The sequence below is a fragment of the Cardiocondyla obscurior genome, linkage group LG15, assembly GCF_019399895.1.
Source record: "Cardiocondyla obscurior isolate alpha-2009 linkage group LG15, Cobs3.1, whole genome shotgun sequence".
Taxonomy (NCBI): domain Eukaryota; kingdom Metazoa; phylum Arthropoda; class Insecta; order Hymenoptera; family Formicidae; genus Cardiocondyla; species Cardiocondyla obscurior.
This window is the reverse complement of record NC_091878.1, coordinates 5,114,841-5,138,637: the sequence shown is the minus strand read 5'-3', so window position 1 is coordinate 5,138,637 and position 23,797 is coordinate 5,114,841. Positions and strand designations below refer to the sequence as shown.

Genomic DNA, 23,797 nt, shown 5'->3' with positions numbered 1-23,797 from the left:
GACACTTACGTACCGCTCACGTTAATTACGAGAAAAATACAGTTAATCGACAGTATTTAATGAGAGTAACTAATTATTAATGGTTATAATAATTGCGATAGATTTTTTTTTGTATAAATACATATTAAATAGGGCTAGGTGAGTTTCTTGGCTTTCTGGTAAAGTGTATCGACGACTTTTCCCATGCTGTGTATTGTGTCTAATGCGATTTCGTAGGTCTTATCACGTGGTGTATCTTCAAAAACGATTAAAACACCTTCTCCTTGATCGAGAACCCCTCGTAGTTTCTTGTCCAAAATCATCTGGGACAGTTTTTTTTCTACTTGTGCCAATGGCAGAGATATGCACGAAGCAATATGACTCACCTTCGGAAAAACCCAAGTGTAAGTACATAAGAAAGAATCATGCTGCTAAATATTATTCAAAACTTACAGAACATATTTTTTTATTCTGTAATAATAATTGACTTCTTCCCAAGACTTTATTATTTAATTTCTAACTTTTGGTAATTGGCAAATTTATACAATATACTTATAATTGTATATTTTCCTTTATATATATATATTGAGAAAATTAAATTAAATTAATCGAATAATTTACAGCCAAAAAAAAATGTAAAAACTTGGATATAAATTAACATAAATACATACCTGAACTCGTGAGTACGGTTCGACTAAACGGCATAAATTTTGCTCCAACATAGCGTCATAGAGAGAACCAAGATGTGCGCGTACAATTACGTCGTCTTCTAGTTGCTGTCGGTATTGTTTTACCGCCTTTTGAAAATCCGCTAACGATCGTCGATGACTGGCTTCGGCTACTGCACGCATTGCGTCTAAATCCAGTCCTGCATATTTCACTGCCAATTTGCCAGACATGATGGTTTGAACATCTTCTGGCGTGCGCAACATAATTTTAGATAGTAACATATATTTGAGTGCAGTTAACGCCTTAGGACTCTCAACACTGTCGTATCTGAAAATAAATAAAATAAAAATAATACGTTTTTTATCAAAATTAATTCTGTATGATTTAAGGCACTGATCTCAATACCCTTCAAAAGCTTCGTAAAAATACGAGTAAGCAGTCTTGAAATCTCGTTCATCTGCGGCGTGTAGTATCCCTGATTGTAAATCCAGTGCCGCTTGCATTTTAGGTGGACAATAAATTGCATTGGCAGTTGTCCTGGCGCTAGTAAGTGCTGCTCTAGCTTTTGCTAAATTACTCAATGCATGATATGTCTTGCTCTCTAATAATTGAACCTCTACTAATAGCTGTTTGTCATCCAATTTCTTGAGTTCTTTAAGAAGAGCAGATCCTAATTGCAATGCTTCACTGAACATGCCCGTGTCAAAGTAAAGGGCTATTAAGCGGGCTTCTAATGATTGCCTTAAAAATGTTCTGCGTTCCTCCTTTGCCCATTCTATGCATTCTTTACACAATTGCACCTAAGTATACAACACATATATTAGTACATGCCCTGTTTTATTTCTTACATATACAATAAAATATAGCTTTTATTATGACAAATCCACAAAAATACAGGTAAATGTTACAGTATAACTAATCTAATTTTAATACCCTCTAACTCTCCTACTTTATTAAATACAAGAAGAAATGCTGTTACCTCAATACCAATGCCAGCCTCCAGATCCAGAAAGAAGTCAACCAATGATCGTACAAGTTTAGCAGCCTTGGCTTTACTAATGAGACTGAGGAACGGTCTGGTGGCTTTGATCAATTCAGCCAGTTCTTTTGCCTTACCCTCTTTCTTATAAAGCTCTCCCAGGTGCAAAATACCTTGTTCCTTGACACGGATGTTGTCCTCGTCGTCGTCGGCAACACCGATACTTGGATCTGAGACAATCTCATTGAGCAACGAGATACCCTCGCTACGGTCTGTTACCGAAACAGCCTGAGCCCGCTCGAACAACATTGCACCGGCCATCTCGGACGATCGGCGCCTCTTCGTAGCGTGAAAAGACTAATCTCCTCGAACCGTGGCGTACGTTATCGCGCGTCTCGCTCGCTGACGCGGCTGCGAAGGAAGAAGAATATGTCACGGGTCTCAAGACTCTCGAGCGAAGCGTGCAAGCCACAGCGAGGTCCCCCTCGTGTGTACAACAGGGTTTACGTTGCGCACGCCCGAACAATCTCGCACTATCACGCGTGTACGCTCACTTGCGCTTCCCAGCAATTTCAGCTTGTCACTCCTCACTTGCGCCTGCCACTCTTCCCAGATCCCCGAGAGTCCCGAGACCGCAAAACTCGTGTCATGCTGCTACGAGAATCAAACCAGCTACTCTCGCACCCTCCGATGATTTTTGACTAGCTTCAACAAAATGTCCGACTTGGCGTCGGTCGACTTCAGTCCGAACGGTCCGAACTGAGTTCAAGTTCCCAGAGCAAATGGTTACAAACGTCGGAACTCGGAACCGCGCCCGCGATTCGCCGTTCGTGTCGCACGCGCACGTCCTCTCGAGGGTAGCGCTCGAAACGCGAACTTTCTCTTCTAGACGAAGCAAGCGCGCAAATTTAAATTGCGACACGTTCGATATTTTTTTGCGACGTTTCCCACGAGGTCCACGGCTAATTAAATATTAACAACGTAAAAGACAAACGTTCGTTTATTCAGCGGTTAGGTTAGTCGCGCAGTTCCTGTTTTATTTCACAATTTATCTTTTTTAATTATTATTTAATTATAATACGCAAGTAAAAAAATATAATCTATTGATAAGTGAACAAACACCTCCGAAGGTTCAAAAAGTAAATGATCTCGCTAGGTTTGTTTCGTTTTCAGTCGAGGGCGGAACGATATTTAAATTAAATTCTATAAATTTAAATTTATATCTACATCAAAATCTTCAGGGAGTCTTGTACTGATTATTACAAAGTTTCCGAAGGATCCACTACACATATTTGGTAATTTATCTCATTCTCTCTTACATGAATCGGGTGTACGTTAAAATAGATGAAACACATTCATATTTATCGTCATGTATAAAATGTCTAGCGTAAAAGCGACAATTGAAAGCTGCGGTAAGTGAGCGCGACGAACAGCTTCGTCGCTTGTCGCTTTTACGCTAGTCATTTTTATTTTTTTCTCAATAACGGTCAATACTTTAATAAAATGGTATGGAACCTTCCTATTTGTCTCGACAAGCTCTATCTCCAAAATTTTTCAATTTTATCGCGGACACCTTGTACATATACGTCTATTATTTACATTTAATACATTCAAGCTCGTTTGTCATACGTGTGAGGCATGATGAAGAGAGTCACCCAGATATCACGTGGATTATTTCCGAAAAATCCTCATTATTCGCACGGCTCTCGCCGTGGACGGATTCCGTACAGTAATCAATATTCATAATCAAAGCCATGAAACTCTTCCTCTCAATAGTAAGTATTGTTACTTTCTTCCAATGCATATACGCTCAAGAATTGTTGAAATCTTTAAATTTTCCATGTCTATTGCAGTTGATAAGTTGCATCTCTCTGCAGCTGGTCGGCGGGCATTCGACAGATCTGAACGAATATCTGTACGAGAAATTACGACAGTCCAAGATAGAATTCATCAAGATCCACATTCAAGAGACAGCTCCAGGTTAGTTGAGCGACAATACCTTCTTTACTTCATTTTCAAGAGAACGTTCGTGCAATCGTATAAGAATTACGCAACTTTCTCTCTCACTTTTTTACGTCAATTAAATCACAACGATATATTTTAAATTGCAAACAGATAATTCTTTTAATTTTAAATAAAAGGTAAAAGATGACAAAACGTTTTGTTTACAGTACAGGAAATATCATATAGGATACATTGGAACAAATCATGGCGAGCGCCGATAACGAGCGATTATCAGCCGTTCATCATAGATATGCCTGATGGAATGCTTATCCTTGATAGTAATCGCATAATGGTACCCTCTTTTAATGTAACTTGGAACGAGACCTACAATGATGCGTTACATCAAGTTTATCAGATCAATCAAGAGGCTGTTGTCAAATTTGTTAGGGTACAAATCATCTTTTTACATTGGTATCTGTCTCGATTTTTGAAAGCTTCTCTTGGAAAGTATTTTTAATAAAATAATATTTATATCTTATATTATAAATTATAAAATATGTTCAAAATACTTTTTTATATACATATATAACAAGCTTTTAATATGTATATTTTTATTTATAATTTATTTTAAATTATGTAACCAAATTGCATCGTTATAGAGTATTATATGGAAGAACACCAGCTACCTGTTAGTGTGTTACGAGACGCGTCTATGTGATCTTTATACAGCAAAACCAAATTCTGCATTGCGATTTCGTCACACGATAGGATACAGAGGTATCCCAGTAGACGCTAAGTTTTTCATACAAGCCGAACAACTCTATTTGATCATGGCCAATAACGCCGACAAATTTTCTGTATCATCTGTGTGAGTCTCACAAACTTGCCCCTAAAAAAAAAAGATATAGAAACATATCAATTTAGATAAGTCTGTGGTTGTATCGTATTAAAAAAAAAAAAAGTAGAAATACTACCAAAATTAATATTGATTTTTCTTTTCTTACGGTTCTGTCGAATTGCAGAATCTATCGATGGAGTGGCACATACATGGACATCGTCACTTATGTGATGACGGCTGGCGTAGTATCGGTGACTGCGTTTAAGTACCGACAGTCAACGATCATTGTATTCGCCCAGAGCAACGCGGAAAGTCCATGGATTGGTTCTGAAGTGTATGAATTTAAGCAAAACAATGTCGTGAAAATACAATTTTTGTCCACAACACGCCCGATTTCGGTACATCACTATGTCCACGGTGACTTTGATTTCATCCTAATAGTAAATGATGAAGGACTGAGCGGCATGTTCTGCTGGGACGGTTGGTGTATTCGATTATCTTAGTTTTTTTAATGTCGTTTTTATTTTTTAAATAAAACATTGCCTGGAATGAATTATTCTGTTTTTATTCCAGGAAGTGAATTGCTAGACTGGTTCAGCCTTTCTAATATCGCACCGCACAGCCTGATAAGTATTTTTCACATGGACGGTGATACTTTTATAGTTGTGGCACACGATGTGAGTGTAAATTATTTGATATTAAAATAAGTTAAAATTTGAAACATGATAATACAGTAATAAATGTGGCAAATACTTTATAGAATATTATCGAGCTGTACAAATTTCATAGTACATACGATTGGAAGCGCGAGGATATTAAATATTTTATAGACAACCGGAAGATAGTTGATATGGCAGTCTTAATAAATAAACATATAATAAATGTAACATTAGTTTTCATGGAAGGAAACATGTACTGGATAGAGCAATGGGAAATTGAAATGACTTCGATGCCTATAGGTAAATACTTTTTTTAATGTAAATTAAAAATTAGTAAATGAGCGAAAAAAGAACATATTATACAAGGTGTCCCAGATCCTCTTCGTTTTTGTCTACTGATCTGGGATCTGAGACATCCTGTTTATCGAAAAATTTACCACAAATTTAAAATACATTTTTTTATTTTAGATAACAATGTAGTAGATACTGATGCAACGAGAAAATGCTTATTGGACTTGATCGAAACATTACAAGAGAGAATGTCAGCCGTAAAAAAAGCTCAGTCTTCCTGGAAGTTTCTTTTACCATCTACTGAAAATTTAACAATTTTAGAGCCAATAAACTTTGATAGTTTGACTTTGCTGTCTGGTACAATAAACAGCATAGAAATTGCAACAGAGGAAGACATTTTGTCACCTTCACAAATTGCGAAAGCTTTAGACGAGCTGGAACTCAATGTTCACGACGTCCAGGAAAAACACTCAAAATGGCTGCAAAAGATCCGGAAGACTACGAATATGTTAGAAGAATTCAAAGAAAAAATTATAGCCAATGATGTATATCTAGAAGAATTGGAGATTGACCAAATGCAAGTGGATTTTGTGAACAATGTAGACGTGAAATCGAAGAAAATAATTCAAGAAAACGAACAATACTTTGCACATCCGCTACAGGCGGAATCTCTTATTGTGCACAACCTTCAAGTTGAGTCTTTATGCGGAATAACACCTAAATGTAAGTTCAATAAAAATTACACGAAATTTCTGCAATACATTTTTTTGTACATATTAATTTATAAATGGTGCAGATTGGACTTTACGAACTGACGAAGGAATCGCGTCTGCTATGGCTAACAGACCCATCGAGTATATAAATGATACTGTTATATTGCATTCTGATTTAAAAGTTGCAAAGTTAAATATCAAGAGACTGAACAGAATAGAAATAGATCGGTTAATCAACGATCTATTTATCATTAATCATACTCAGAAGATTAATGGTTAAGTATATAAGTTTGTTATTCTTAAATGTGCGATATTAAAATTATTTAGAGATTTTATAGCGTCCAGTTACACTTACATGATATTTTATTACAGGTACAATTACGTATGAGAATTTTGTGGAAATTGTGAACCTTACGACACAAATGGTGAATGGAGTTTCCGTTGATAAATTCATGACAACGTCAACGGATCAAATATTCGATAGTTTCCATACAGAATCGTTGAATATCCAAAATTTAAATGCGTTAACAGTTAATGGGGTGCCAGTTGAGGAAGCTGCGCGAAAGTCTCGTAAAAATGTCGTTAAAGGTAATTCATTAAATACTTTGGAGTTATTCGTTTGTTAATTGCGTAATTATAATATATTAATATATTATAAATAATATAATACAGGCAAATTTAATTCAGTAAATTAATCTAAATACACCTTAAAATAATTATTATTACTAAACTATTAAATTAATATTAAATTAATGATAAATTTAATAATAATAAAAATTTAATAATAAATTAAATTAATAATAAATTAAAATAAAAAATATTAAAAATAATTATTATTATTAAACATTATTTGATTTCTTATATTATTACAGGTAAATTAAAACTGGCGCAACTTTTTGTGACTGAGAATGTTGTGTTCGACATGAATGAGTCTATGATAAAAGTACCCGATAAACAGCTTCAAATTTACCAAAATGTCACAATATTGGGGGATTTGTATGTTCGAAATCTTAAGATCGACAACGCAGCGACGCTTTTTGTGGAAAATATCCTAGTAAATGTGAACGACATGTTCGATCGATATTGGACAAAATCTACTGATCAAGCAATCACTAAAGATATTACTTTAGAAGCTGGTCTCACTATTGATCAACTCAATACAAAGTATCTCAACGGTTTTGCGGAGAACGATTTTCTGTATACAACAATTGAGGAAATACCAAGCGATTTTACTAATATTCACTTCAAAGATTTCCACGTTAATCAGTTCGTTCACAAGAATGATTTCAATGATAATTTCTTTAAAGTTGAGCCAAGCTCACTAACGATCCGAGAAAAGTTACACATCCAGACACTCCGAGCAAAAAAAATTATTGCTTTGACTTTTAATGGTATAGATATAGACAACATTATAAATGAGACTAGTGTAAATTTTTCAGAAGTTACAAAACTTTCCACTGTTGAAGCACGTCGCGTGTTTGTGGATAATTTTGATGTGCATTTGCTCAATTATCGTAAAGTCTTCTTCGAGAATGGGCTTCATCTCGACGATGATCATCAGCTACGAACTTTGAAGGTACCGGAGTTTCGCGTACAAAACATAGAAGTAGAGAGATTGAATAAGATTGAGATGAATCTAACGCGATTAAATGATACGTTGCGTTCTGATTTGAGCGAAGTCATTATTGATGGTGACTTAACGATAGAGAACTTGACGATCAGCCAAATAAGTGGGATAAGGACTGAGAGCTTTTTAGAGGGATTGTCGCGAAGCGATATCGTAATAACATCAGAAAGGAAAATTGAGGATTTAATCGTTGAAAATATAACACTGAAGTCTCTTTATGGTCAAAACTTGGACGATCTAATGACAAGTGTTCTTTCGAAGTCGCAGGAGCAAACAGTAACAGGACACATTTCTGCTCACATTGTTATCGCTGATAATATCACGGCTGATTACATTAATAATCGAAACACCTCGCAGCTGATGTGGATAGACGAACCTCTAACAATCAAAAGCAATGTTACATTCACGGATTTATTCGTCGAGAGTAACGTGAATATTCCAAAGGTGAACGGACGCAATGTAAACGAGGTAAGAGTAAAGTTGGTACATTGTTAACTTTTTTTAATCTTATAATTAATCTTCTATTTAAATGTTGTCTTAAAAACATAATTTAATTTAATTTTTTTGTTTTATCTTACAGTTATACGAAAGTTTGTATTATATTCCTGCAAAAAATATTAATCTCCTGAAGGTGTCTGAAAATATTTCCTGGGACACACCCTCGAACAGTTCGGTATCTATTTCTTATCTGTTAAATAATACCGTGACCAAAGATAAAGATCAAATTATCACAGGAGAGGTGATTTTTGGGAAAAATGTTCGCGCCAAAGCGGTTAAGGGTAATTATAAAGAAATTAAGCAAATTCAACATATAATAATGGATGCCGTACTCGACGACGGAGAACTCATCGAGATCAACGGAACGAAAACCTTCGAGGAAGATGTTATCGTGGACGATTTAATGATAAACGACGATTTAAATATCGCAAAGATCAATGACGTGAATATTCTCGAGTTCAATGATTCTGTCGTTAGACAAAATCGCGAGGATACAATTAGTGGTTCTTTGATGTTCCTCTCAAATATAACGATAGAAAAACTTTACGTGAATAATGCCGATGTCAACGCATCTGTCAATGCCGCGGTCCGTTTCACTGATATTATGCCGGACAATATTTTCTTCGAGAAGCTCAAAGTAGAAGGCGATGTGTATTTGCAAAATCTGGATACGGTAGACTTCGATAAGTTTGTGAAGAACCGTGTTACAATTACAGGAGATTACAATATTTCGTGCGACATGAGATTCAACGGTATTGTTACAGTAACAGGTAAATATCGATCGAATTTATATAATTAATATTTTTAATTGTGGAATAATTTAAATACATAAAGAAAGAACTTAATACTTTTTCATCCGTTGCATTTTTAGGCAATGCGGATATAGAAAAAATTAATGGAATTTGCCCGACTGACTTTGTTCTAAATGATGATGATAAGATGCAAATGATAAATGGAATAAAAACTTTCAAGGAAGATTTAATAGTTGATGGAGATGTTATTGTGCCACGAATTAACAATGTTGATATAATGAAAGAATATGACGACGGTGTACGAAATACCGGTGAAGATGTCGACATCTTTGGTGATCTCGTTAGTACACAATATTAAAACAATTTTTTTAATTCTGTTAAATAGATCTAATCATCGCTCATTTCTTTAATTGCTTCTTTTATTAGATTTTTAAATCAAACATTCGTATTCAAAACCTAACTACCTCCGGTTTAGTAAACAGGGTGGATTTGCATTCTGTCGCCGAAGATCCTAAAGAGAAGATAAATAAAACTCTTGAAATTATAGAAAAACAATGGAAAATAATTGAAGGAAATCTTAAATATAGCTCGCAGATATCCGACACTTTGTGCGATGTCTTTTTCTACCTAGAAGAGGAAAAGATTCTGGAGATACCTGGAACAAATGTCAGTCAAATCGATTTAGTGCACTTTGATGAAAGCATGATCAGATTAAACATGTATAGTGAGCAGCCCGGAAGATTTTGTGGATTATCAGACAACTGCTCGTGTACATACCAATCTGTAGTTGATCTCACTGAATTCGACAATGCTACCAGAACTGTGCGAAAGTGGCAAGTGAATCCTGGAGAAATCGTGAAAAATTTTCATGACCCAAGTGAGATGTTCGGCGTAAACATAATGACGACCGCCGTGTCAAGTAGCAAGGAATGTACGTCGACGGGAATTAAGCCCGAATATACTATATTTTCCTGGATGACGTTGAAAGATCTGAAAAAAAATCATGAGGACGTTTTTCATAAAGTAGAAGGATATTTGAGAGATGCTAAGATTTTTAAGCACGAAGGTAAGTACGGTAGTAAGGAATCTGTTACAATTATAATTAAAAATTGATATTATAATAAAAAGATAAAAATTTTTGAGGATTATTTGAATTTTTAATTTGCAGGTAATGTGTATGTAATTCTGGCAATATACTACGATAAAGTACGCATGACGCATCGTACAAATTCTTTGCTGTACAGAATAAACGATGAGCACACAACGAGAAGCGCAACATTAGTCCAAGAAATTCCTACGGACGGTGCCTGGTCCATCCAGATCTTCAAAATCGAACACCAAGTATTTCTTCTTATCGGCTGTTTCGGCGAATTCTCACAGTCTTCATTACATAGATTTAATTCAACAACGCAAAAGGTACAATAAAGATAATTTATTTAGATAATTAAAATAGAATGATTAATATTAAAATAAACTTTTTATGGTTTTACAGTTCGAACAGCTGTTAACTTTCGCAAGCAAAAGTCGTTATGTAAAGAGCTTATCGCAGGGAAAAAATTATTTCATTTTGCTGGACAATCCTGATACGAACGCTGTAAACATTTATAAATACGATCCCGAATCTCAAAGTTTTTACAGCTACCAGAGCATTTTTCACACCCATCAGATCAATGGAATTGAGTGTTTCTACACCAGTGGTATGATTAAATTAAATAATAAACAACTTAAAAACAATTTAATTGCAATATACGGCTATTATTATAATTAACTCTATTTTTAATTCATTTATGACAATGTATAAATATAAACTTGGTTTCCTATACAGATTTTGGCAACAGCGACGTATATGTGATTGTTACGACGCAGAGTGGAGAATTTTATATTTACGAATATATGTTCGCCGGGGTAACTACTTTTTTTATATTATAATTGAAAGAAATAAATTTTATTTCTCTTCTTTCTCTTTATATCCAACTTTTTTTTCATAAGCAAAATTAAATTAATGTAATAAAACTAAATTAACTGTATAATTATTATTATGTTTTCAGAAATTCCAGATCAAACTGCAGCATGCTGTGAATGGTTTGCGAACAATGATACCGTTCTATTATATGGGTTATCATTATATTTTAGGTGGCACAGATGGTAACAACGTGATTTTCCGGATTGTAAAACAGGGTCCACATTAAAGTGAGAAATATTAGAGACAATGTATCTACAAAATGAATTTTGTACATATTTGCATATACTGTTGAATATTTATATGTTAGTATATTTCCTATAAATTGATGTAAAGTTACGTTGTGTTAATTTTCAATTAGTTAATGAGTAATAGAATAAAAATAACCAATTCTCTTCGCTCCTATGTCTTCCACAAATTTCAGTTTAAAAACGCAGCACACACTCGAGTCACATGTTTACCTTCGCGCGATGGAAGCCGCTGGAGTTCGCCGCGAAGCGCGCACGAGCCGCATTGAAGCGAAGTTGGCGACTTCGCCTCAACAGATCTCACGGATCTCGAACCTCTACGTATATGTATGTACGTTCGAGCGGAGGCTCCCCTCCGACTGTGTTCTGATCGGTCCTTCGTGATCCGTTCCTACTCGGGATCGGCTGTTGACGTCATTTTAAAGGTACGATTTCCTGATGTTTCCTTGCGTCGTTTTCGTCGTCGTCGCCGCGTAAGCTGTCACGAGCGCCGACCTCCACGAGAATGCTCAGTAACTCGATACGTTTTCGGTCAATTGTACGCGACACGTTCACGCGAAGATACCAAAAATCGTATCTGTAATAAGCCGTCTTTTATACTTTAGACCCGTATTGACCCACGAAAACGCTTTTCGTGTCTTTGGTACCATTATTTTTTTTTCTTTCTTTTTTTTTTTTTTTTTTTTGGTTATGTCGACCAAGAATGAATTAGCGTAATCTGATAGTTAATCACTTGTCACGTTCACGACGGTTTCGATTAAAATCTGATTAACTTGATTGACTTCATGGGGGATTATCTTAATTAACAAAGTTGATATTAACTGAAATAAAATTATAAATCGTACATACGCTGGTGTTGTTGCTCTGTTTTAACTCATTGTTTAATTCTTCACCATATGTTTAATGATTTTAAGTTTGTAATTATGCGTCATTTGATAAGATGTTAATTTAATTTATTAGAGTTTGATGAAAGTTACTCTAGACTTTTGTAATTGCCACTATTTGATTAAAAAAGATATATACTTTGGAGATACTTAATACTGTTTTTCTTTTAGCTGCTTTTATCGTTTTTACTTGCAAAACTAATATAGAATTTTCACGGTATGTATGAGCATTATAGAACACATTAAATATTACATATTAAATATTTTCTTTGCAGAAACATTTTTCTAAATACTGATGGCTATCAAGGGATTGGTTTCATCAATTGTCAAGTTCCTGACAGATCAATTGCAAGATGGTGACATAACTGCTGACTCGCGAGAGAGTTTGGAAGTTGCAATCCAGTGTCTGGAGAGTGCTTATAATGTGCAAGCCTCTGATGCTCCAGCAAATATAAACCTCTATCAAATTTATAAGAATGCAGCGGACAATGCTGCACCAGTCTTAGGCCCAGAAGCTACAACAGAGGCAAAAGTAGAAGCAGAAAGATTGAAAAATGAGGGCAATGCACTAATGAAACAAGACAAACATCATGAAGCTCTTGCTAATTATACAAAGTATTTACATAGCTTTTCTGTAAAATTTTCAAAATATTGTTCTTTTTTTAATTGAAATTTGTTTGCAGGGCAATAACATTAGATTCTCGCAATGCAGTGTATTATTGTAACAGAGCTGCAGTTCACAACAAACTTGGGAATCACACCTTAGCTATCAAAGACTGTAATACGGCACTCTCTATTGATCCTTCATATAGCAAGGCGTACGGTCGATTAGGTTTAGCATATTCTGGTTTGGAAAGGCATAAAGAAGCTAAAGAAAGTTATGAGAAGGCCTTAGCGATGGAACCAGATAATGAAAGCTATCGAAACAACTTACAATTGGCAGAAGAAAAGTTGGCCCAGTTAGGCGTTAATCAGTCTCTGCCTAATTTACCAGGCATGGACTTGAGCGCTCTTCTAAGCAATCCCTCTTTAATGAATATGGCACGTCAAATGTTATCTGACCCAGCTATGCAGAGCATGATGTGTAATCTCATGTCCGGCAATGTGGAAGAAAGTGGTCGCATAGATTTACTCATTGAAGCGTAAGTTTGGCAAAATATAAAATAATAAACTTGATTCGTGTTATAACTTACTCACGTATGCGTAAATGTTACAGCGGGCAACAGTTGGCGCAACAAATGCAGAACACAAATCCTGAATTGATCGAGTCCCTGAGACGGCAAATGGGAGGTAATCCTAACGATCCGGAACCGCCGCAACAAAACTAAAATACAACCGGTTGTGTGATAGATGGACTTTGTGGACATCATAGCTGACTTTCTTTCTCACTCGTAGTCACAGACCAAGTACATTGTATCATTTCCTAAAACGCCACACGGTGAGATTTACAGCTTCAATGATAATTCTATCGTCATATCTAAAACAATAATTTCTCTCGTATCATAGAGAATTTATTTCATAGATTAGTCATTACGAGTGTAATCTTAGGCCTCTTTCCTCTTTCCATTTTCTCTCTGGCCATTGTACAATTTTTGATAGCATACATGCAAAGATTGATATAACGTAACAACATGTTTTGAGTGATTAACATTCGATCACCACCCAATTTATCGTATCATTCAGGGCATTATTTCTAGTTCGTGTGCTATACTACAAATGATAAATGCGGATTTGTATAACGAGATTGTTATTATATCATTGAAGAATTACTTTGAATTATTCTAAATTGTCCGAATTCATGGCAGTTGGATATCATTTTAGTTAATCTTATCGCGTTCCATATGTCTTACACAAAAATTGAACTTTTTTGATGTTTCGTAAATGCGTATTTATGTAATTATTGAAATCTTTAATTCTAATCAGACAGGTTCTTTGGACATTTGGATTTCCTTTTTGTTGATTCGCCGTACTTTCTTTATCATGATTAAACGCGAGGTTTTATGCATTCTAAAATATTTATAAATAATTGAAAGGAAATCAATATCGAGGCTGCAATAAATAAAAAGCTTTCGACGAACACCATCGTCTCGACTTGTGTCGTGAATTATCAAAGAATCCCCGAATTGAAAGTTATCTGCTCTGTTTCTTTTTCTTCTTTTCAGAAGATCAACGACTGAACTAAATAAATGAGAATGCACGACACGCACGTGTAACTCGAGCTGCGCGCTTTCTATTACGAAAGGAAAGGAAGCTGTTTGCAAGTATATCGCGCGCAAAAAGATATTTCTTATCGATGCTATCTTGGTAAGACAAGGACGCATTCGCCGCGCGTTGGTAATCAATGGGGTACGAATTTCTCCTTTGGCGAGACATGCGTACAAAAGTTTCATTAACGGCCGCTTTTTCCGTATTCTACGGGGCCGAGTGACCGACCGGGCGTGCCGAGCGTCAGCTAATTCCACGTGCGTCATGCGATGACATCATTCTTATTTGGCCACAGCGCGCGTTAATGCATATACACACATAACGTGTATCCGTATACACATTTTACATATACGAGCGTGTAACGTCGGATATATTGGCCGATCGCTAACACCTCAAGCGTTATATTCGATTAGACGGGAGTCGTTCGTAGGTTTTTCTTGGATCAGCTGATTGTCAAAGTCAGCCGTTGTGGCAAATGAAGCGTCGCAGCGTGCAAGTTGCAAGAAGAGAAATTGAAGATTTTTTCGCGAATTTGATCGCAAAAATGTATTCGCTAGCTTAAATTCTTGGTTTTGTCACCGTGAGGCAACCTCACGCCCTTGAACTTCTCCGTAAGGGAGAGGGAAAAGAAGTCTAATCGCTCTCAAGATTATTTTATTTCGCGGGCAATTGGGAAAGATGGGAGGGAAGAATTCTTGACGCAGACATTTATTTTATCCGACCGATAATAACACGTACGCTACGTGCACGCACGCATCGGCGTGAAATTTAATTAGTTGATCGCAAATACATATCTGTAAATTTTTTATTTAGACACCGGTCAATTTGTACTTTTTTTTATCTTATACAAGATATAGAATATTAAATTTTATCTTTATACCAAAAATATAATTTTTGTGACTTGTTAAATAAATGTAACAAAACGAAAAGTACGAAGCGTAGAGTATCGTGCCGAGGCCAGGATCGCTTCTTCAAAAAACTGCGAACCTTACGAGCGTCACGAACGTCCCGAGCGATGGACAGACAGCCGCGACTATTTACATATTTTCTAACCCTTTCCGTCATCCACCTACAAGCGGCATAAAACTGATAAGTGTCAGTGTGCGCAAAACACACATCTATATAGTTCTACGAGCTGTGACGTGCAACGCGCCGGTGGCGCGTGATTCGCCGGTTTTGGAAGCAAAATTGGAACCAAGTTTGACGAGTGCGGACACTATGCGGCTCAATCGATTAATTAATTTCTCTATAAAGTTACCTTATCTGTAATTATAGTATGTATGTGTACGTTAACTATAATGCATCGCGAAACAACGTCCGTTGGATAGGTATATGTAACAAATTTACGGACGTCGAACCGTGGATTATAGCATTCCCGGTCAAGTACGTTTGACACGCTCCTGAAGTGAGCCGAAGCTGCCGCTACCGTCGCTCGTCCTCAGTGTCCCCTCCACCTCGGGCATTCGCCGCACACTCAACAGATCGAGGTGTGGCCATCGAGGGCAGCCATTTTCTTGACTTTCTGTCGCTTAAGATTTTCAGGTAAATACGTAAATATATCTTAAGTTTACGCCGGCCAGAGTGGTGCAAGGGTGCGTAGTGTGCCGTGCGTGCGGGCGTCGCGAGCGTATCCCTGCGCGTTGGGTATCCCACCGGGACGTCGGGCCGGGTACGGGCGCTGAAAGAGGGAAAAAAAAGAGCCTCCTCCTCCGTGAATCGAGTGAGGGAGAAAGAGAAAAAGAGAGCGAGAGACAAGTAGACGAATAGAGAGGGAGAGAGAAAGAAAGAACGAGTTGCGCGAGGAGGCCCTGAGGGAGTGCCATGCGTCGCGGTTCTCGTCCGTTCGGTATCGCCGCGCGGTGAAGTACGCTTTGAAGTCGGTGGCTCGACTGCACTCGGCGTTTACGTCGCGTATCCGCGTCGTTCGTGCGCGCGATTTCTGCCTCGGTCTACGTCCACGTCGTCATCGTTATCTTGGTCGCTGCCGTTGCCGCTGCTGGCGCCGAGCAGCAATCCGTGCGACGGATCTCTTGGAATGCTCTCGGGCTCTACCTGACACTACGTGGCCGCTTAGTCCAGTAAGTAAACTCCCTCTCGCTCTCTCTCTTTCTCTCTTTCTTTTTCGCTCTTTCCACAACGACTATTCCATGTATTCCTTCTGTTACGCCACCCCACGCATCTCGCGCCGTCGCTTCCGCAACCCCTTTTTTCCTCCGAGTGCGGAGTTTGCCGTAGTTGGAAGAGAGAAGGAAACGAATTAACCGTACGAGTGTAATTAAAAGGAATAGACACCTCGTGCTTTTTTCGCCTCGCCCCTCGGCCGGCTCTCCTCTGCCCGCCCTTCGTCCCGCAATCGCGGCTGATCTCCGTGACAGCGCTCGATCATGCCGGATGTCGTGCCGACGTTTCTTCCGCCCGCTGCCCCGCGTAAACAAATTCTGAAGTACGTGCGCGCCTGTGACGTGACGCGATTATCGCCGTCCTCGGGAGTTCGCCCTATCGGTTCCGCGCTGTTCTCCTTTAAAAGGTGAATCTTTGCGAGATTAATCGCTAGACCGCGAAGAAGAGGCAAAAGAGAGAGAGAGAAAGAGAGAAGAAAAAAAAAAGAAGGAAAAAACTGCTGGCCGAAGAGGTGCGAGCCTCGGGATTTCGAGGCCTGTTACTCTCAATCGCACTTTCTACACCCCTCCGCCTCCGCGGGTACGCGCGCGCGACGCTTCTCGCGCGCACTAGAGTGCACGAAAGTGCAAATAGAATGTACGGGCGGACCCGCGGCCGCCCGCGACGTCGGTGGCGTCCTCCAAGAACTCGCGTCATCGTTAGTGTCTTCCGAGCACCCGCGTCATCGATGGCGTCTTGAATGCTCGCCACCGAATTTTCTCTTGACTCTCTTGTCTCCTCTTGTCTTCGTGGTACCTTTTGCGTACGCGCGGGCGCGTTTTTCTGTCTACATTCGCCGACCTTGGTCGCTTCTCGTCGCCCGTCTTCGTTGCGTTGGAATTATAGGTTAGTTTGACCGAGAGACATTCTTGTTTTAGATGTACTTCCTGAGCTTCTTTTTCTTCTTCTCTCTTTCTTTCTTTTTCTCTTTCTTTCTTTCTTTCTTTGCTCTTGCCGAAGTTTTTAAACACCGAACATGAAAAGGGCACGGCTGAAACCGAGGTCTGTCCCTTTTAACTCTGCTTTATCTTCTTTCTTTCCCTCTTTCTTTTTCTGTTTGTCTCATTGCCTTATCTTTTTTCTTTTTCTTGACAAAACCGCGAGTACGCCTTCCTTTTGTTTCAAGCAGAGTGTAATGAGTGACAAGTGCGATTGAGAGGAACAAACACCCCCTCTTCCCCCGAGGTAGCAATGCTCTCATCCTCTTAGGAGAAGCTCGGCAACTGGATTTAGGAGTCATCAGAGGTGACTGCTGCATGTCTTCTGGCATCAATCCGCGTGCTCATCCTCGTGGATCTCTATGTTTCGGAGAAATACACGAAAGGGTTGGTCCGAGCTTGACGTACAATTAATTCTCTCTACACCCGTCTCGTGTCGGCGGCATGTATCTTTCTCATGTATACCTATTACTTTCTCTCTCTCTCTCTCTCTCTCTCTCTCTCTCTCTCTCTCTCTCTCTCTCTCTCTCTCTTCTTTCTTTTTTTTTTTTTCTTTCTTTCTCTTTCTCCGATAAGTTGTAAGACAAAGAACTCGATCTGTCAAGATATCAACGCAAACGCACGACCGGTTCGAAAACGAACGGGGGACGACACCTGGTACTAGTCTCTCAGCAAGAAGGAACTCTGGCAGCTCTTGTATCTCATGAGCAATATTCCATATGCTTTTGCTTTTGTGTAACTTAGTTGAGTACACCATTATGGTCTATTTCGATGAGATACAAGGCGTCATGGGTGAGAAAGTGGTGAACCTTTGCATCACAAACTTCCTTTTTTTTCCTTCTGTTACTGCTGTCTAGTAACGTCTTCTCGCGTTAGTCGCTCTCTCTTTGACTACTCTCTTCCATGGCAAGCACTTCTAATTCTCAGTTGAACGATTGATGCAATATTAAAACTATCTGTAAATTTCTGTAGGATTCTGTACAACGCATTGTAACGTTTGTACAACCGTGAGTGTGCAGTGCACCACCAGATTTAATTTGCGCTTTGTCGGATGGTATTTCTCATCTCAAGTATATACAGTGTTTGATATTGCATGCCTAACAACGAGTAATCTACCGATCTTTCGTTCTCTTTTCTCTCATTTGCATGCATTCTCTTTATTACTGTTTTGTCTCTGTGCATAAGGTACTGTCTTTGATTGAGAATAGGTCTTGATAAATGTGACACCTGATTGTGGATCAATTGATATAAATGCACAACTATTTATGTTACATTTCACGTGACATAGTTTCTCAGAATGTACAATTTTAAAGACTGTACTTTATGTCTATGTGTAGAGAGAGCCACAACGAATGTAATGCTTCATGTATCTCGACTTAAATGTGTACATAAGTCGTCGAATATGATAAAATAAAAATTATTCACTGACGATCCTACTGGAATACCTCGTAGCATGTATATACATATATACCGTCCAGGATATGTATATACAAAAAAATTTATCTGTTTTTTTATTTTTTTTTATTTTTTTTTTATGTTTGAAAAGAAAGAGTTGAGAAATAGAAGAATATATTGAAAGTTTCGTAGAGCCTACATATGAGGGATGATCTCGTTTGTACTTGTTGCGACTTTTAACAAAGCAGAAAGTGCATATTCTTAGTATATATACATTTAGATACGTATAAGAATATATACATTTATTGATATGTGTTGTGTGGTATATATGCATTCATCTCGCAGCTTCCTCTACCTACATCTAACATATAAAATGTCCACTTAAAACAGAGACGCTGAAAGAAAGACTAAAAACATGGGATGCAACGTGGGCCGATGCCTCGGTCCACGCAATACGAGGTACCCTGGATCAGGTACGACCCAGTCAATATGCTTTAAGATTTCAGTCCTCGTAGGTCCCGCTTTCTCATAGCGCGATCGAGTAAAGTACAAGATATAGAATGAATCTCTTTCGTCACTTACCTCACAAGTAGCGTTGAAGCTATGTAAAAAAATAGCGAAACAGCCGAAAGACATTATACTTAGATTTTTTACGAATGAAACCTTATTTATGAGATTGGCTTGAAATAAAGAGGCTGACGATAAATTCGAGGAGGAAAAAAAAAAAAAAAAAACAAAGAAAAGAACGGAACTATAGCCTACGAGGTTTGAGACATTACTTTATTATGCTTCGAAAGAGAAAAATGTACATAACGCGAGTTACACGAGTCTTACAAAAGTCAGTCCATCCTAGCTTCTTCCTAACTCTGTCCTGAAGAATGTCTTTTAGCCTCATTCGTCACTTCTTATTTGTACTCACGCTTTCGACTAAGAACATTTGCTCTGCTCTATTCTAATTGTAATGAATAACTGACGCTATGTGAGGGAAGCAAGTTAATGTAAACGGCACTAACTCTAATTCTTTTCAGCTATCTCTTACGCGACACATTCCATTTCCATAATGTGATCCATGTATGCCGCAAATCTATCACACCGCATGCTTTTAGTTTAAACAACTTGGTAGTACTTCCCGTACAATGTTGCAATCACTAGTTGATCGGAATTTTTTATCGATATAAATTTTGGTGTCATTTCTTTAGGTCGTAGGGTATATTTCAAATTGTATGTTGACACGTCCTGAAAGACTAAAATTTGCAAACTCACTCACTCTTTGTATCTTTAAGCATAAAACCACTTGTACAGATAATATTAGCGAGAAATATTTTGCTCAATTATTTCACACATAGGCTGGAGACAGTTCGAAAAACTATTATATAACCTGCGTACTTTGTGCAAATGAGTCATGATTCGCGAGAAGCGCGATAAAAGCATAGCAGACGTTATCACCCTGAGCACTGCATCGCGATACCATTGCGAAATTAATTATAAAAGAAAGCATTCTATCTGTAAAGTAGGTAAGCTATTCCTGGTGGAGGACTGCCTACTTTTGGCAATTATGAAAACCCAACGTGCCATTCGAGATCTTATCTTGAGGCACAATATTATCTCCTCTTTATTTTGTGCAGATAAAACACGCTGATAGAACGATGACACGAATTAATATTTGAAATAAAATTAATCTATTTCGTAAAGATTTCTTTACATATAAACATGTAATATCCTACGCGCAATACAATAAAAAGAATACAATGATTTAATTGCATCACGATATTCATTATCGATTTGATTGTGAAATTTATCACTAACTTATAACAAATATACCATACGTCGTTCGCTTTTCGTATTAATCAATATTTACATACATTTTTTAAACGATAAGTGTTTTTAAATAAATAAGCAGTATCGAGATGTATATCGTTAATATCCGATACGTATCGATTAATTTTTTTAATATCATATACATATGTACTAGGTATATTCTTTATATTTTAGGATTCATGGCAGCCATTAGGAAGAAGTTGGTTATTGTGGGCGACGGTGCTTGTGGTAAAACATGTCTACTCATAGTGTTCAGCAAAGATCAGTTTCCTGAAGTGTACGTGCCCACAGTATTCGAGAACTATGTCGCCGATATCGAGGTGGACGGTAAACAGGTATGTTGCGCCTTAAATTGTTTCTCATTTACTTTCACCAAAAGATTTCTTTGATAATTCCTTTCTAACGAATCTCGCTTTTATGAACAGGTGGAACTGGCTCTTTGGGACACAGCTGGACAAGAAGACTACGATAGGTTGCGCCCGCTGTCATATCCCGACACGGACGTTATCCTAATGTGCTTCTCCATCGATAGTCCCGATTCCTTGGAGAACATTCCCGAGAAATGGACACCAGAGGTGAAACACTTCTGTCCGAACGTGCCCATCATCCTTGTGGGAAACAAAAAAGATTTACGCAATGATCCTAATACCATCAAGGAGCTCAGTAAGATGAAACAAGAACCGGTCAAGCCTGAAGAGGGTAGAGCTATGGCCGAAAAAATCAATGCTTTCGCCTACCTTGAGTGTTCCGCCAAAAGCAAGGAAGGTGTGAGAGAAGTTTTCGAAACGGCAACTCGTGCTGCATTACAAGTATGTCTCAATTATTTTTCTAATAGTAATTTTTAAGAAATTATATTACCCTGTTAAATTGCAAGTCGATAAGTATATAAAAACAAAAAAGTATTTAATATTTTTATGAATACACGCTTAAATGCAAATATTCTAAAATCTCAGGTAAAGAAGAAGAAGAGAGGAAAATGTAGGCTTCTTTAAGATGTTATGACAAGAAAGCCCATAAGAAGACGGGCGAAATTATGGAATTGCGGAACTAGCTACACAGAAGCTAGTCGTAATGCCGTAGATATCCAGCGGAAACCACGATATAACATCTTACCTTTAATTATTTTACATAATAAAACAAATCTACAGCATCAAAAAATTAGCAAAAAAAGAAAAAAATATAAAAAAAAAGAAAGAAAAACAAGAAGGTGTAACCGCGTCTACAAATACATATATACCTAATGTTGTAAACTGTCGTCAATGAAACCGAAAGGACTTGAAGAATACTAAACAAATTCGATATAATATAAGTATACTTAATATTATAATTGTACGAAAAACTATAATGTATATTGTAATGACTACTTTGATTGTGTATTTTTTAACAGAAATGAATTGTGCTTCGAGTTTAAATAATTAAACAAGAAAATGATTGTCATACCAAAACTATCTACATCTTACGATACACGATTATCTTTATCATTGTAGTAATTATTACTATTAGTTTATTATTATTATTTTAATATTATTATTAATATTACATGCATTATACATATTTGTTTTTTTTTTTTTTATCGTAGCATCTCTTTATTTTGGAAATAAACAAAATTAAACATAAATTGAAGTTGAGAGAATATCAATAGAGAAAATGTTGAGTATGCAAAACAAGTGTAATAAATGCGAAGTACAGTCAAAGAATAATATAAGAATTCAGAGGAACAGTTCGAGAGAACTTTGAATGCTTTGAATCGTGTAGCTCGTAGCTCTTTTCTTTCTTTCTTTCTTTCTTTAAACTAAGTCACACTTTTGCAATTCTTGAACAAAAAAAAAAAAAGGAAACCGACGGTCATTTGTCGTATTATAAACGCGCATAGGTAAACCGGAAGATCACCTGGATCTTTAAGATGCCGATTAGATTAAATGTGTGTATTATTATTATATTTTATTATTACTTTATTATAATTATTGTACTACGATAACACTAACATTACGGAGATTATAACATGCGGCTGCAATTATATTTATGTATTTTGGGGTACACGTTCTTTGTGTCTGACCAATCCGTAACTGGACTTGCGGTTTGGGTTTTTTTATATACACATACATACGCCATCGATATCTTTAGTGTGTGATGTACTAAACTTGGAGATTATCAGCTGTGCGTATTTCGCGCACGGTAACGCGTATATCTTTGCTTTGATTTTACCGTATGTGCCACAATTGTAGAGCCGAGCTGCTTCGCAAAAATTCACATTAACATTTGACCTGTAAGCTCTTCCCGTTTCGCTTGCGCCGCTCTTTGCACCTCGGTGAAAAGAGACTGCCGCTACTCGTCTTCTTTCGTAGAGAGATCTAACCTGTAAGATTTTTGTAACGAAAATTGTATCTCACAAAAAAACCAGTGTTGAATTAACGGTCGCGTAACGCGATATGCCTCTCTCGGTCGTTAATTCAACGAGCTCGACTGCGGAATTGTGTTCACTAAGTTCTCTCTTCGTTTCTCGAACTCTTAGCGAATAGTAGACCTTGTTATTACATGCAGTACGCTTTTACGGGACTTCTCAAAGCCGCCTGAAAGAAAAAAAAGCTTAGCGACACAACTTAAGATACTTCTGCCACGAGCGAACGCGCGCACGACGGATAGAATGCAAAAAGAAAAGGAAGATAGAGAAAAAGAGGAAAGGGGGGGAGGAAGGAGAGAGAGAGAGAGATTGCCAGAGAGATGTATATTAAGCAATGAAGTGTGCCTGAGTTAATGACAGTTAATGAGTGCTTTGGGAAATATGTGTCGAATACACGCTCCGCTCCTCTGTGCAGGTTACGCGTCGCTGCGAAGCTCGAAAGTGTTCTTTTTATAATGAGTTTCGTGGATATATACCGTTATATACATATATATATACATATATATATATATATATATATATATATATATATATATATATATATATATATATACACAATACAATATATAATATACATACTTATATAATATTGTATCAATTACGCACCCGAAATATTGTATATACATAACCCTTTCTCGCGTATTACGGTAAATGTACGCGCGTCAATCGAGTACCGTTTTTCCAGAGCACACACATACGCATACACATACATACACACATTTATACACAGCACAATATATACTTTTGCATGACATAAACAGGGAGAGAGAGCGAGAGCAATAAGCAAAAATTGTTGAAAGCAGACTTGATCGTTTAGAGAGATCTGGACTTTTTAACGT

At 37.3% G+C, this 23,797-nt stretch overlaps 4 protein-coding genes across 12 annotated transcripts; 3 read left to right on the top strand and 1 right to left on the bottom strand.

Moving 5' to 3' along the window:
* Window positions 1–37: 37 nt before the first annotated feature.
* Rpn6 (regulatory particle non-ATPase 6) lies at window positions 38–2,254 on the bottom strand. Its single transcript, XM_070666890.1, has 4 exons — window positions 1,628–2,254; window positions 1,054–1,448; window positions 651–975; window positions 38–365 (listed from the first exon to the last, which is right to left on the bottom strand). Exons 1-4 carry the CDS (start codon window positions 1,946–1,948, stop codon window positions 135–137), a joined length of 1,272 nt encoding a protein of 423 aa, XP_070522991.1. The 5' UTR covers window positions 1,949–2,254; the 3' UTR covers window positions 38–134.
* Window positions 2,255–3,287: 1,033 nt separating this feature from the next.
* On the top strand, window positions 3,288–11,582 carry LOC139108446 (uncharacterized). The gene is made up of 18 exons (XM_070666735.1): window positions 3,288–3,402; window positions 3,481–3,607; window positions 3,799–4,019; window positions 4,231–4,439; window positions 4,594–4,889; window positions 4,983–5,086; window positions 5,170–5,368; window positions 5,537–6,082; window positions 6,156–6,347; window positions 6,445–6,660; window positions 6,945–8,167; window positions 8,280–8,967; window positions 9,069–9,289; window positions 9,376–10,015; window positions 10,118–10,365; window positions 10,442–10,646; window positions 10,775–10,854; window positions 10,998–11,582. The coding sequence occupies exons 1-18, from the start codon at window positions 3,382–3,384 to the stop codon at window positions 11,136–11,138; spliced, it is 5,577 nt and encodes a 1,858-aa protein (XP_070522836.1). The 5' UTR covers window positions 3,288–3,381; the 3' UTR covers window positions 11,139–11,582.
* Window positions 11,443–14,118, top strand: LOC139108460 (small glutamine-rich tetratricopeptide repeat-containing protein alpha). 4 transcript variants are annotated; one of them, XM_070666772.1, is made up of 5 exons: window positions 11,651–11,800; window positions 12,213–12,258; window positions 12,317–12,656; window positions 12,725–13,183; window positions 13,258–14,118. In XM_070666772.1, the coding sequence occupies exons 3-5, from the start codon at window positions 12,337–12,339 to the stop codon at window positions 13,367–13,369; spliced, it is 891 nt and encodes a 296-aa protein (XP_070522873.1). In that variant the 5' UTR covers window positions 11,651–11,800; window positions 12,213–12,258; window positions 12,317–12,336; the 3' UTR covers window positions 13,370–14,118. The 4 variants fall into 4 exon arrangements, with proteins under 4 accessions (XP_070522872.1, XP_070522873.1, XP_070522876.1 ...); XM_070666771.1 differs by lacking the exons at window positions 11,651–11,800; window positions 12,213–12,258 and adding an exon at window positions 11,443–11,582; XM_070666775.1 differs by lacking the exon at window positions 12,213–12,258 and having other exon boundaries at window positions 11,652–11,800.
* A 1,555-nt stretch (window positions 14,119–15,673) lies between these two features.
* On the top strand, window positions 15,674–23,501 carry Rho1 (ras-like GTP-binding protein Rho1). Of its 6 annotated transcripts, none has more exons than XM_070666782.1 (5): window positions 15,706–15,788; window positions 19,130–19,212; window positions 20,732–20,892; window positions 20,983–21,366; window positions 21,511–23,501. In XM_070666782.1, the coding sequence occupies exons 2-5, from the start codon at window positions 19,155–19,157 to the stop codon at window positions 21,547–21,549; spliced, it is 642 nt and encodes a 213-aa protein (XP_070522883.1). In that variant the 5' UTR covers window positions 15,706–15,788; window positions 19,130–19,154; the 3' UTR covers window positions 21,550–23,501. The 6 variants fall into 6 exon arrangements, with proteins under 6 accessions (XP_070522884.1, XP_070522883.1, XP_070522880.1 ...); XM_070666779.1 differs by lacking the exon at window positions 15,706–15,788 and adding an exon at window positions 15,844–16,324; XM_070666778.1 differs by lacking the exon at window positions 15,706–15,788 and adding an exon at window positions 17,313–17,731.
* Window positions 23,502–23,797: the final 296 nt, after the last annotated feature.